The sequence below is a fragment of the Ostrea edulis genome, chromosome 10, assembly GCF_947568905.1.
Source record: "Ostrea edulis chromosome 10, xbOstEdul1.1, whole genome shotgun sequence".
Classification (NCBI taxonomy): Eukaryota; Metazoa; Mollusca; class Bivalvia; order Ostreida; family Ostreidae; genus Ostrea; species Ostrea edulis.
The window spans coordinates 36,197,813-36,213,309 of record NC_079173.1 but is presented as its reverse complement, the minus strand read 5'-3'; the positions used below and the strand labels follow the sequence as shown (position 1 = coordinate 36,213,309).

Sequence of the window (15,497 nt, the reverse complement as noted above, 5' to 3'; positions counted from 1 at the left end):
CTTGCGGAGTTCGGTGGTCTCTTCCCAGGTACATTGCATCTGGGCTCCTCTCTCTCTCTCTCTCTCTCTCTCTCTCTCTCTCTCTCTCTCTTCCACCAATAAAAACTGGGCGCCACCAGATAACTGAAAAAATTGTTGAGTGTGTCGGAAAACAGCAATCAATCAATCAATGAATATGGAAATTCCACGGGCGGACTCCCGAAGTTTTTTCAATATTAGACCGGTGCTGCCTATTCCGCAATCTCTTTGTTAAGAGACCAGTCAAGCTTAATTGCGCATAACAGAGCAGTGTGAGCATTACCGTTTGAAAATATTACTTTAGTAACCTTTTTAAGTGCTTAGCTTGGGATTCTCATTTTGAACTTGTACATTTACAAAAACAAGAGGCCCACAGGCCTTATCGGTCACCTGAATACTAGTGTAAAGGTATCACTACTTCCATGGGCTATGAAATCTAGAAAAAAAAATCCTGATCTGAATATCTAAGCTAAACTTTAATGTTCAACAACAGTATAAAACAAGATGTGTTCTCAAAACTTCACTGCTTTCAAAAGAAAGGCTTTAAATATTAGATGTGTTAACATTAAAACATCAAAAGATATGACTAATTTGGACTCATTCTAAAGTCATAACTCTGGGATTGGATTGAAATTCATCATTTTTGTACATCCTTTTCTGTTATTCCTAAGTATGCATTTAGATTTTATACAGTATATAGCACTAAATATGTTATTTAATTATAAGTGTTTTACACATAAACACTATATAACAAATTTGGCCCCACCCTGGGGTCAGAACCCTTACCACGGGGATCATGAAATTTACATTTATAATTTTGATAGAGGCCTTTCTGCTCTCCATCACTATGCATTTAGTTTTTCTTACACGTGTGCGGTTCTTCATCAGAAGATTTTTGAAAAATGGCAAATTTGGGCAGCTTTTGTCTCGCCCCTAAGGCCCCAGGGATGCTGGAATTTACAATTTATGCCCGTCCCAAAGATGCTTTATACCTAATTTGAAAAGAATTGGACTAGTACATGTAGTTATCAAGAAGAATTTAAAAATGTTCAATTGTTAACGCACGACCACGGACGACAACCGATTGCAATAGGAGTTTACTCAGGTGACCTAAAACTGGACATGTAGTAAATATATATGTTATGTTTATTGCGAGTGACCTCTGTTACATTGTTTTGTTGTTTTTTCATATTAAAACTCCAATGCAAGCAGTGAATCTTATGCGTTTTAGCTAAAGTTATTTGGATTTTCATATGAAACGGTTCGTTTTATAAAATTCGAACAAAAGCAATGTGTATTGTCTCATTCAGACCCAAGACAAACAAGCGAATTTCCTTTGCAATATGAATATGAGCTTTTACACAAGAAGTGTAATACACACATGCTGATAGTTTACAGTGTACAGTTTATAATGTACTGGTGTACAAATTGGGAGGTTTTCTAAGATTCAACAATTATTACACAAATGTGTTAAATATTTCAATAACATCGCCCTTAATGCTATTAATATTAAATTCTGATTAGAAATTCTGATTAAATAGATGTTTAAAAAGATCGGGTGTCCTTTACCAAAATTGTAAATTTCATGATCCAAGGACGGTTTTGGTTCCGGGTGGGAACAAAATTATTAAGGTGACCATTTTGTTTTTAACAGCGTCATATAAAGTTTTTATTTCAACATGGTGAAAAGTTTCAGGACATTATTTCCCATCCATATTTGTTATTTACTTACAGAAACTGTATGATTTACTTGTGCAAAAATAAAGAATAATGCATGAACTTCTCCTGTTGTTCCTGCTCATTAACATTACAAACAGAATTCATGAAGTCAGCTTTTCAGTACTTTGATTTATTATTTGATTTTTTTTAATTGTATCTTTTATACCACATAAGACAAAATCTCATTTTTAACACTGAAGCTTTAAAACAAGTATGCTATACTTTTCATTTATGAGAAATTTGAGCTGTTATACTGTACATCCTTAATAAAAATTTACATATTGTCTTGTCCGATCTCCTTGTATTGGCCTCATTAATTCTTAGTAGTTGAGTCACATGGGGTGTTACGATGGACACCAAATTAACGCTCAATTTGAACACTTTTTATGCATTTTGCACCGGGAGCACATTTTATCACAATAAAGAGTTCATGAGACCGATCCTGACCCACGTTGTGTCACAAAGGGGATTTACGTGTAAAATGCGACCAATAAAATTTCACTTAATTTTCATTTGTCCGTCAAATTTTTAGCATGTTGTTCAATTCTTAATTCAGTCACTGATAATTCATTCTAATTTTCATAACCTGACTAGTCTTGTTTGGATGCTGTGAGTAGCAACCGATCCATAAATTGTGAAACATGTCGACGTGTAATGCGGAGGGATACTGAATACATATTTCTTCTTCCGGTCCAAGAATAAAGGAAATGAATACGCCCGTCTTCGAAACCATGTGGACACGATTATTGCTGGAGTCTGAGATGAAGAGGTTACCAAATACGTCGTGGGTGATGTATTTGAGATCAAACTCTTCACTTAGCGAGGAAGAAGGTGGTCGTTCATATGTGTATACTTTTTGTCCAAAATTATTCAGAGCTACTACTCGGCCGGAAGTGTTGCTTTGACGATCTATGATGCAAACGGTTCCATCAATGTTCTCTGTCAGACATGATGGATAATGAAATAAACATTTTCCTACTTCAATGTCAAATCGAAAAAAGTTCAATAATTGACCTGTTTTTGAAATTCGGAGAACGCCCCTCTCCATATTTTCAAAGAAGGCATTTGAGTACCTTTCGCTCGCGCATGCATATACATCATCGTTCTGAGAAACTTCAAGTCCCAACGGAAAAAGCTTTTTAGTATCAATAAACATGACACCCTCGTCATGAATGTGTTGTACATCATAAGCGCGTATTTCATGGCTATTAACAAACGTCATCAAAGCCACGCTATTCTTTTTGGTAAAGGCGACACTGTACACAAAACCTCTTCTAACTTCGTATCTCATAGCTCCCTTGTGTTTGCGTAATGGTACATGGAGACGGAACAGTAGTGGAGATTGAACACCGGCTACCCATGTTTCGTCTTCAAGCAGGTTCCTTAAAGTCGACAAAATGCCCAGACTGGTTTGGAAAACGCTATACACCTCCAATTCTGGAATCACGTGACATGTTCCAAAGACATTATTGTGCTCTTCAGTGTGTAATAGTACTTTGGATTTTCTTGCAGATATCAAGTTTTCTTTAAATGAACCATGGAAGTTATCTTCGTACTTGCTTTGCAGTTTTCTACAAAGATTGATGACGTCTAGCACGGAGCCGTTCTGTAAGATGCTAACAATATTCTCCAACTCCTCTCTCAATGCAGATACTCTTTCTAGAATACTCTTCTCTTTCTCTGCAGTCTTACTTTCATCACCCTCTAATATTTCTAAAACCTTACTCCTGTCCTGATCAATCTTTTCCACACAAGTTAAATATTCATTCTGAATTTCCTCTTTAGAATGCTCGTTTATTTCTTTTATTTTCCGCGTTCGTTTTGCTGCATCTTCATGCTCTTTCAATAGATATGGCAGTATCTGTTTTTCTATCTTTTCGTTCTTGATTCGCTGTATGATTTTGTAACTCTTTTCACGTAGATCGGATAAATCTTGAAATGTGTGCCCATTATGTATGGTTACGATGCATTTAAGGCATACTAGTTGGTCACACGCTGCGCAGTTTGCCGTGTAAGACTGCCCCGAATGGACTTCACAGGTACCGCCTTGATGATGTTCGGATGTCACAAGCTGAATTTCGCCGATAAAGTCCGACACATCCTCATGAGACATATTTCAACTTACGATTCACTTTTGAACGCACCTGTAAAACGAACAATGGATGTACTGTCATCAATATGGCTGTATGGACATCTAGATATGACGAATAGATTTTAAATGTTTTAATGCTCGGATATTAGAGGACACAAATGCCCCTGTGTTGTCTTTAATGCATTAATAAAGCGTACCTTTACAAGCATAACAATATCCTCTTATATAGCCTTGCCATGATACAATACAAACTTACTACTTACATGTACTAAACTCGCGCAGTTTGTTCCAGTGTCCTCGTGATGTACAGTACAGCCCAGAATTACAATCAATTTCAATACATACTATAATGGAGGCCATGTAATTGTTGTAAAAAGATATAAAAATTGTAAAAAGATATAAAAATTCTAATCTACATCTAAATAAAAATTTTAATGTACATCTATATGAAAATTCAAGTGTACATCTTTTAGTTATCAAAATTTAACTGTATACCTATATCTAGTACATCTGTAGAAAAATTCAATTAAATGAATATCTGTATCAAAACTTCATATATTTCTCAGAAAAATTCAATTTCACAACTATATAAAAATTCAAATATATACAGTATTCAAAAATGCATCTGTACATACATATAAAACTTATACGGTACCAATTTTGATGCACCAGATGCGCATTTCGACAAATAATGTCTCTTCAGTGATGCTCAACCGAAATCTTTGAAATCCGAAATAACTATGAAGTTTTAGATCTAAATATAGCCAAAAACAGCGTGCCAAAAAAGTGGAGCCAAATTCGTCCAAGGATAAGAGCTATCCATGAGGGAGAAAATCCTTAATTTTGAAATGAATTTCTAAATTTTGTAACAGCAATTAAATATACATCCGTATTTTCAAGCTAGTAACGAAGTACTTAGCTACTGGGCTGTAGAGACCCTCGGGGACTAACAGTCCACCAGCAGAGGCCTCGACCCAGGGGTCATAATGTATGTATCTATATAAAGATTCCAATGTACATGTTCATCTAAATAAATATTCAACCATTAAAAACTCTAATACATTTGATATTCGTATACATTTGTGTGGCTATGGAAAGCTGTTGTGCACAGCAGAATTGTGGAGCAAGGGAAGTGACTTATCTTGACAGAGTGTCGTCTTAACAGTTAATATAAACATGCAGTTACCACTCTTCTTCACTTACTTGTGGAATCTTCCACTGCTACCGTGTACTTTCATCAATATATATATATATATATATATATATATATATATATATATATATAGTGTTACTAAATTCAAGCTTCTGAAGATTTGAAATACTTGAATGTGTTGCTTATGTACACGAATTCTGGCTCTAAGAGTTGTTCCTGTCTCTCCGATATAGATTTGTCTACATCCGCTACATGTAATAACATATATTAAATTCTTAGAGCCACAAGACATATCCGCACTTACGGTGAATTCCTTTCCGTTGAAATTGAAAGTTTGTCCCTTCTTTATATATAGGGAGCGTGAGTGGACTCAAAACCGTGGTTTGCGACGATGAGCATTCCTGGACTTCGACCAATCAGTCCAATACAACATCAGACCAAAACGTCCAACGGTGCGCCCAATACAGCTTCAACGTCATCGTATCGCTAGACTAGCGTGGTGCAGACGACATCTGCGATTCAGAATACAGGACTGGGCCAATATTCCGTTCACTGATGAATCCAGATTTCATTTGGATAGCAGTGGCGACCGTTGTAGAGTGTATCGTCGCGTTGGGGAGCGGTACCAGGACGCTTGTGTTGTGCAACGTCGACAATTCGGTGGAGTTAGCGTTATTGTGTGGGGTGGAATAACACCACGCGGAAGGACCCCTGTACAAATTGTCAATGGAAATCTCACCTGCGTACGCTATCGAGACAAAATTATTCAGCGCCATATGATACCCTTCATACAGAGAAGCAAAATCACATCACTCTGCAGCAAGACAACGCAAGGCCACATGTTGCACGTGTAGTCAGGGACTTTTTTGTTAAACAGAATGTCGATGTCTTGCCTTGGCCATCTGTTTCCCCCGATTTATCGCCGATCGAGCACGTCTGGGATGAAATGGAACGACGTCTACGCCGTTTACCAAATCAGCCAGTGACATTGGCTGATTTAGGCCATGCTTTGACCAACATCTGGAACAACATCCCTCAAGCATTTCTGAACACTTTAGTGGCATCAATGAGGCGCCGTTGTCAACATGCGTGAATGCAAATGATGGTCACACGCGTTATTAACTTTGTTAAAGAGGTTCGCACCTGACATTTGGAGTAATGTCAATTTTTGGGGAAATGTATTTTTGATTTCTACATTGAAGGAGAATTAGGAAATTAAAAAGAAAATCTGGGGTCGCAACGCTTGTTATTGAGTGTTCTAAACATGACCTTTTTGCACTTAAAATTTATTCAATTAAACTTGATTTTTCTGTTAGTGTCAAACACAACATAAGCAACACAAATCAATCATTACATAAAATAGATACATAATCATGTCCTCTAACACTACAGATGAAAAAAGAAATTAATACTAGTAAAGGAAATAAATAATGACCTTTTAGCACTTGATATACGAAAAACTTCATGATATCAAAATTGAGAGTTTAAAAGGACATATTATACATTTATTGCATGATAGTGAGGGAGATATGAAGATTTATTCACCCAAGAAAAATCATATTCCCCGAGGGCAACGCCCTCGGGGAATATGATTTTTCTTGGGTGAATAAATCTTCATATCTCCCGATCATTCATGCAATAAATTGTTTAAAATACCGAAACAAAGCAAGACTACAAAAATGTATTTGAAATTGGAGTCCGATCATCTCTATGGCTGAGATCGCCCTAACGGTAAAACCGCGCCGTCAACGTATTACGGTAGAAGATACAAACAACGAAATACAGTGAAATGATAACCAGTTTTTGTATTTCCATTTTCCTTGAATGTATATTAACTTCCTTGGGTTTTCTGTATCAACTAAAACCATGCCTTCAACTGTGTATGAGAGACCCGCATATTTTGTGCCTACAAACTATGAAAGTAGAATGACTCGGACTTATTGTGACGTCACAATACACTTCGTCTACCTTGACGTTAAATTTATGGAAAATGCACGAGGCTGCCCAAGGGGTAAATATGATAGGGAAATATGATGTTTGAGAGGGAGATATGAAGTTTTGTTATCCCTGGCATGTGACCGTCTAGACCAATCAGATTACGCGTTGCATAGAATTCTCATACTGAGGTATAGTAATAGGAGTAATGTCAATTTCTAAAATTTTACATAATTTTCTAGGTCTGGTCTTCCAATTTAAATGCAACTAAAATAAAGTGGGGGTTGGAGATCAAATTTTTGAATTATTGGCGAAAATACTGAATTTTTATACAAAATTTCGAGTAAATTAATTAAACCTTTTTAAAGAATCGGTGTACTGTTTGGAAAAATATATCAACCAAGTCAATAAATTACAACATTTTAACTAGTTCCAAGTTTCAACTACCTGTATCATAAATTTTAAAACTGAAATACACGTATAGGTTTAGAAGAATAGACGATATATGGGATGAAACAGAAACTGTAATATGCAGAATTAGAACTTTTTGATTAGTGAATCCTTCCGCCACAAAATATAGTCCCTGTCAAACCCTTTCAAAATTTGAATTGACACAAAAAGATTCAACAGGATAGAGTTCAGCAATAGATGTGTAATATATTTGCACCAATGGGATCAGTATTGAACCAGTGAATACGTAGTTGTAGCATCCTGCGCAGCATCTTCACAAGTCAAGGGTTATTGATTCGTTACCTCGCAGGTAACGAATCAATAACCCTTGACTTGTGAAGATGCCTGCGCAGTTGTACTCCAAAGCTCAGGAGCTAAATTCCTTAATTCAAGTTCGAATATCAGTGTCTTTCGAGTGTGTTGAAATTGACGTTATTCGACTTTAACATTAATGGATTATGAAATGTTGTAACGAATACATTTGTTAACAGTATTACAAAAATAAAATTTGTTCCTTGTTATTTTTTATTATTTTTTCATATATAATATAATGCACAGTTATATAGTTATACACACACACACACACACACACACACACACACACACACACATATATATATATATATATATATATATATATATATATATATATATATATATATATGAGTAGACAAAAATAGATAACCACATCGAAATACACAAAATTCCATTATATATAAATTGAAAGTTTAAAGAACATCCTAAGAGTGCTGTGAGTTTTATGAATTGTACATGAGTTGTAATGTCTTGCATCAGAATATAATATGGTACATAAAGTGTGGGGGTTTACAAATTATTGAATTATTGTCAAACAAAATAAAATAGACATTTTTAAGTGTCTTTGTTCTTCCGGAGGGAATTGTATCATACAACTAAATTGACATCAGTTGAAGTATTTCTAAGTGTTTACTACATGTACTGAAGTGTAAACGATGTCGAATAAAGTAGTGTAATATTGTGTCAATTCTGCTTTCATTCATCTGTAAAAGAATTTTTATATCGAAATAAAAAAAAAATCGTTTCTTCAACACTTTTGATTCTTTTAAGTTTAAACAATTTTGTTTTCTAATTTATATTTATGTCATAGATTCCTCGATTATTTGAACATTTTAAACATGAATTACAAATGGTACTTTTCAATATAAATTCGTTTACTACAATCCACAAAGTATTACTTGCACACGATATTCTACACAAAATGTACTAATCGTCGGACATTAGTTTTTCAAACTCTAAGAGAGTGCTACGCTTGGAAGTAGAAAATAGTAAAGAATTTTCTAAATTTATACACAAACAGGAAGTACTTGTTCTTAATAAACTCCTTTCGTATCGTTGCTTTTCAATTACAAGAGTAGTAAGGTATAGAGGATATTTCCACGGGGTGATACATTTGGCCTATTTTAGCGGTTCGATAGTTTGAAGGCCGGGGTTCGAATCCTGGCCGCGGCAGATCTTAGTCGTTAAAACAGGTAGTGACAGTTCCATCGCTAAACGCTCGGCACCAGGTGTGAATGTCACGGGTTCTCGGAGATTACCTTAAAAACGGATATCCCGTGTCATAGTAGGTGTGACACGATAAAGAACCCTCACTGCTCAACGGCCGTAAGCGCCGAGCAAAGGCCTAAATTTGAAGTCTTTCACCGGTCTTGGTGATGTCTCCATATGAGTGAAAAATTCTCGAGTGAGACTTTAAGCAAGATATAATCAATCAATCCTTCAAAGAAAATGAATGTCCGAAAATCAATCGAAGGTATCTGTCGACTGGCCACAAATTCTGCACCATGTTGCATATGAGTGAATAATTCTCGAGAGGGAGGTTAAGCAAGATACAATCAATCAATCAACAATAGATAGCTTTTCGCCAAAAAATACACCCAATTGCGATTTCAGTGTTTGCAAATGAAATAACTTTTTTTTTGTCCGCCAAAATTTATTAAGCTAAAATCATTAGCATACCTTTGAGCCAGCAAATTGTCAAATTATAGACCCTAAAAAAAAAAAGGTGTCTGTAGTATGCAATCATATGTAATAACACATCTGCAATTAAGCAATCAAAGAAAATCAAATCCCTTCAGTATTAGAATTTGATTTGCGCTCTACGTTCGCTTAGCTCAATAGTTGTGGAATTTCTACACTTATTCTTGCTTTAGTATTTCAATGCATCATTTTTATTCTTACAGACAGATGTAATTGCTTGCTTTCATCAGATTGCCAACTTTCACAACACACATGGGCGTTTCTATGTTACAATGGATGCAAACCAGGCTGGGGAGGATTTTCTTGTGGTATCTCTCTCTCTCTCTCTCTCTCTCTCTCTCTGTGTGTGTGTGTGTGTGTGTGTGTGTGTGTGTGTGTGTGTGTGTGTGTCAATATATACAGATTTTTTTCTAAAATCTTGTGTCCAAACATACCTTCAAATATTCCTTAAAGCCCCATACGACCCGAAAACTCATAGCATTTGATGATTTCGTTCGTTGACGTAGCCATGTTAGGTAACCAGTCAATTCGAATCCCGGTTCATTTCCACACTTGCAAAATAACGTCTAGATGTGAACTAATATCCCCACAAATATTTTAGCTAAATATTTTAAATAATATATTATCCCGGTTCCTTTAAAAAATAGCTAAACTCACGGCAATGCGGTTTTCATTAGTCTGGTTCGATCTCCATCCCTGCCACACGAGTGTTAAGGACCATATGGATTTTTGTAGCATTTTCATTAATCAAGAACTTATTTTACCTTTAGAAAAACTATAATAATAATTTTTAAATTCCTATTAATTATTCGTGTTGATAATGAATGAAGAGCGAATACATAACTTATGACGAATTTTATGAATAGATACCAATAGTATTACAGGGTTCGAATTAACCCGGCTACCTACGAAATCGTTTAAAACTGAGTTTTCGGGTCGTATGGGGCTTTAATGAATATTTGAAGGCGTGAAATAGCTACACGTGCTTCTTGTACTTGTTGAATGATGAAAATCTTTGCTGTGGACATTTTCAGATCGCTCTGTAAAAACAACGACAACAGCAGCACCTTGCCACTGCGCAGACAGTTTTGACTGCAGATATTCTATGTGTTTCTCTTGTCAAACGGGATGGTACGGTTACCGATGCGGTGAGATTAGCTTTTGTACATTATTTGTATAGTACTGTGTGAATTGTAAAAAATATAATTGTAACACACAAGTTATTTTCACTGTTTATTCTCCATGCATAATATCCTAAGGTAATATGACGATTTTCCTACACATAAATAAATACATTAGTTTTGTGATCGCGAAAAATTGCAATTGCACAAATCATAAAAACATCTCGATATACTCCACTTTATCACAGTAGTTCTTGACCTGAACTATTAATATACAAACATATATCCTACATAAGAATTCATATGTAGCATACAATATATGTGATTTCTTTCGTTTGAGGAACGAATTAGACAGAAATCAATTTCTACTTGGTAATAATAATGAATGGATTATTCCGGAATTTGAAAGTTTTCATTTCGAATACCTTTTTAGGTATGTTCAGTCATGCGGTTCAATAGAACGGGTTTCAATAGAGTACGTGGTAAAATCAGTTTAGGACGACACGTACAGCTGGTAGCACGCCTAAATTTTTTGGAAATTTTATTATTTTGTTATGCATGGTATTATACTACATGTGTATTAAAGCTGCTACGTGTTGTTGCTAGTCCAATTATGTGTTGTGTTGATTTATTACTGATCTTGTATCAGGAATGAATGGATTTCAAAGTAGAAATGAAGTTGTCAATTACAAAATGGAAAAAGTTGCGAATACGCAATGTCAACAAACCTAAGCAAGGCACGTAATATCCGGCCCAAAATGGCTACCATGACAGGTCAAGGTCAATACTGAAATAATATCATAATCAATGTTTATAGACCTATTGATAAAATGAACACTGTCAGTTACTAAAACACACATATATACAATGTACAACTCGAATACTTTCACCTATTAGCCATAAACAGTAGACCCTATTAGCTATATTATCATTAATGAATTCTATGTAAATGTCTTGCTGAGAAAACCGTTATTTCCTAGCTCTATTTCTATTAAGAATCTCCTGTAATACATTACATACATAATAGTGAACATATGATATACTCTCAAAATATTCACTACTAAATTATTGTGTATGTGCAAATCATAAAATTATCACTAAAAACTTTTACACAACATCAAACAGGTCTCCATTTTTCTGGGTCCCCTGCAAAAATACCGCCGAAATAGCAGGTTTTATTGTTACAGATAAATGACGAATCGCTGACCTTCTATATATTACAAGAAATTATTTTATCTCATAAAGAAATGCTTTTACCTATATATATATATATATATATATATATATATATATATATATATATATATATACACACACACACACACGCACACATATATAATATATTTATATATATATATATATATATATATATATATATATATATATATATATATATATATATATATAATAACTAATGAGAGAGCACTTTTAAGATTCACTTAGAATATTAATATCTTACAATCATTAACGATACACACAGAATATTCTATTATGCTCTGCTCATTAGCAAGTACTCATGGCGTAATGGATAAGACCGTCAATCTTGGAGATTAATTTGTCTCGTGATAAATGGAAAAAAGTAATTCAAATTGTTTCAAATTACGTTTTCAAATTGAAAAATCTCTTTATTTTTGATTGTCGTAAAATGTAACTTTGTACATATATAATTATGTTTGTTTGTTCCTGTTCATATCTAATTATATAAATTAAATGTTCTAGTTGTCAATTACTTATAACTCTCCATTACCTTGGAGGAAATAAAGAATATCTTATCTTAAAAAAAAAAAAAAAGACCGTCGCCCACTAATCTAAATACCTCCCAGACCCGGTTCAAATCCTACTCGCAAAACTATTTTTCTTCCTCCCCCCTTACATAATATAACTTGTACAATACTAAACAGTGGTACAATACTGTGTATCTTGTACAATACGATCTATCTTGTCCACTGTAACGTAACTTGTAAGATATTACGTAACTTTTACAGTATAACGTGACTTGTACAGTATTGTGTAACTTGTATAGTATTATGTAACTTGTACAGTATTATGTAATTTTACAGTATTGTGTAACTTGTACAGTATTATGTAACTTGTACAGTTTTACGTAACTGGTATAGTATTATGTAACTTGTACAGTGTTGTACAGTATCACGTAACTTGTATAGTATTATGTAACTTGTACAGTATTGTGTAACTTGTATAGTATTATGTAACTTGTACAGTATTACGTAACTTGTACAGTATTAAGTAATTTGTACATACAGCATAACTTGTACAGTATTGTGTAACTTGTACAGTATTATGTAACTTCTAGAGTATTACGTAACTTGTACAGTATTACGTAACTTGTAAAGTATTATGTAACTTGTACAGTATTGTGAAACTTGTACAGTATTGTGTAACTTGTACAGTATTATGTAACTTGTACAGTATTATGTAACTTGTACAGTATTACGTAACTTGCACAGTATTGTGTAACTTGTACAGTATTGTGTAACTTATACAGTATTATGTAATTTGTACAGTATTATGTTACTTGTACATTATTGTGTAACTTGTACAGTATTATGTAACTTGTACAGTATTACGTAACTTGTACAGTGGTATGTAACTTGTACAGTATTGTGTAACTTGTATAGCATTATGTAACTTGTACAGTATTGTATAACTTGTACAGTATTACGTAACTTGTACAGTATTATGTAACTTGTACAGTATTATGTAACTTGTACAGTATTGTGTAACCTGTACAATATTGTGGAACTTGTACAGTATTATGTAACTTGTACAGTTTAACGTAGCTTGTATAGTATTATGTAACTTTGTATAGTATTGTTTAACTTGTACAGTACTGTGTAACTTGTACAATATTATGTAACTTGTACAGTATTACATAACTTGTATAATATTGTGTAACTTGTACAATATTGTGTAATGTGTACAGCATTGTATAACTTGTACAGTATTATGTAACTTGTACAGTATTATGTAACTTGTACAGTATTACGTAACTTGTAGAGTATTATATAGCTTTTACAGTATTATGTAACTTGTACAGTATTATATAACTTGTACAGTAATGTGTAACTTGTGCAGTATTATGTAACTTGTACAGTATTATGTAACTTGTACAGTATTACGTAACTTGTACAATATTATGTAACTTGTACAGTATTATGTAACTTGTACAATATTATGTAACTTGTACAATATTGTACAGTATTACGTAACATATACAATATTATGTAACTTGTACAGTATTATGTAACTTGTACAGTATTATGTAACTTGTACAATATTATGTAACTTGTACAGTATTATGTAACTTGTACAATATTATGTAACTTGTACAATATTATGTAACTTGTACAGTATTATGTAACTTGTACAATATTATGTAACTTGTACAGTATTATGTAACTTGTACAATATTATGTAACTTGTACAATATTGTACAGTATTACGTAACATATACAATATTATGTAACTTGTACAGTATTATGTAACTTGTACAGTTTTACGTAACTGGTATAGTATTATGTAACTTGTACAGTGTTGTACAGTATCACGTAACTTGTATAGTATTATGTAACTTGTACAGTATTGTGTAACTTGTATAGTATTATGTAACTTGTACAGTATTACGTAACTTGTACAGTATTAAGTAATTTGTACATACAGCATAACTTGTACAGTATTGTGTAACTTGTACAGTATTATGTAACTTCTAGAGTATTACGTAACTTGTACAGTATTACGTAACTTGTAAAGTATTATGTAACTTGTACAGTATTGTGAAACTTGTACAGTATTGTGTAACTTGTACAGTATTATGTAACTTGTACAGTATTGTGTAACTTGTACAGTATTGTGTAACTTATACAGTATTATGTAATTTGTACAGTATTATGTTACTTGTACATTATTGTGTAACTTGTACAGTATTATGTAACTTGTACAGTATTACGTAACTTGTACAGTGGTATGTAACTTGTACAGTATTGTGTAACTTGTATAGCATTATGTAACTTGTACAGTATTGTATAACTTGTACAGTATTACGTAACTTGTACAGTATTATGTAACTTGTACAGTATTATGTAACTTGTACAGTATTGTGTAACCTGTACAATATTGTGGAACTTGTACACTATTATGTAACTTGTACAGTTTAACGTAGCTTGTATAGTATTATGTAACTTTGTATAGTATTGTTTAACTTGTACAGTACTGTGTAACTTGTACAATATTATGTAACTTGTACAGTATTACATAACTTGTATAATATTGTGTAACTTGTACAATATTGTGTAATGTGTACAGCATTGTATAACTTGTACAGTATTATGTAACTTGTACAGTATTATGTAACTTGTACAGTATTACGTAACTTGTAGAGTATTATATAGCTTTTACAGTATTATGTAACTTGTACAATATTATATAACTTGTACAGTATTATGTAACTTGTACAGTATTGTGTAACTTGTACAGTATTATGTAACTTGTACAGTATTATGTAACTTGTACAGTATTATGTAACTTGTACAGTATTATGTAACTTGTACAGTATTATGTAACTTGTACAGTATTACGTAACTTGTAGAGTATTATATAGCTTTTACAGTATTATGTAACTTGTACAATATTATATAACTTGTACAGTATTATGTAACTTGTACAATATTATGTAACTTGTACAATATTATGTAACTTGTACAGTATTATGTAACTTGTACAGTATTATGTAACTTGTACAGTATTATGTAACTTGTACAATATTATGTAACTTGTACAGTATTATGTAACTTTTACAGTATTATGTAACTTGTACAGTATTATGTAACTTGTACAGTGATATGTAACTTGTACAGTATTATGTAACTTGTACAGTATTATGTAACTTGTACAGTATTACGTAACTTGTAGAGTATTATGTAACTTGTACAGTATTACGTAACTTGTACAATATTATGTAACTTGTACAGTATTA

General features: G+C 33.2%; 2 protein-coding genes across 3 annotated transcripts in view; one reads left to right on the top strand and one right to left on the bottom strand.

Moving 5' to 3' along the window:
* Positions 1-15,497, top strand: part of LOC125665959 (uncharacterized) — a 36,132-nt gene that overhangs the window by 5,742 nt on the left and 14,893 nt on the right. The window contains exons 2-3 of the mRNA XM_048898996.2: positions 9,587-9,691; positions 10,418-10,531. Coding sequence (XP_048754953.1) covers positions 9,587-9,691; positions 10,418-10,531 — 219 coding nt within the window. The remainder of the gene's footprint in view (positions 1-9,586; positions 9,692-10,417; positions 10,532-15,497) is intronic.
* LOC125665946 (uncharacterized) lies at positions 1,852-4,153 on the bottom strand. Of its 2 annotated transcripts, none has more exons than XM_048898976.2 (2): positions 4,093-4,153; positions 1,852-3,881 (listed from the first exon to the last, which is right to left on the bottom strand). In XM_048898976.2, exon 2 carries the CDS (start codon positions 3,848-3,850, stop codon positions 2,294-2,296), a length of 1,557 nt encoding a protein of 518 aa, XP_048754933.2. In that variant the 5' UTR covers positions 3,851-3,881; positions 4,093-4,153; the 3' UTR covers positions 1,852-2,293. The 2 variants fall into 2 exon arrangements, with proteins under 2 accessions (XP_048754933.2, XP_048754934.2); XM_048898977.2 differs by having other exon boundaries at positions 4,027-4,119.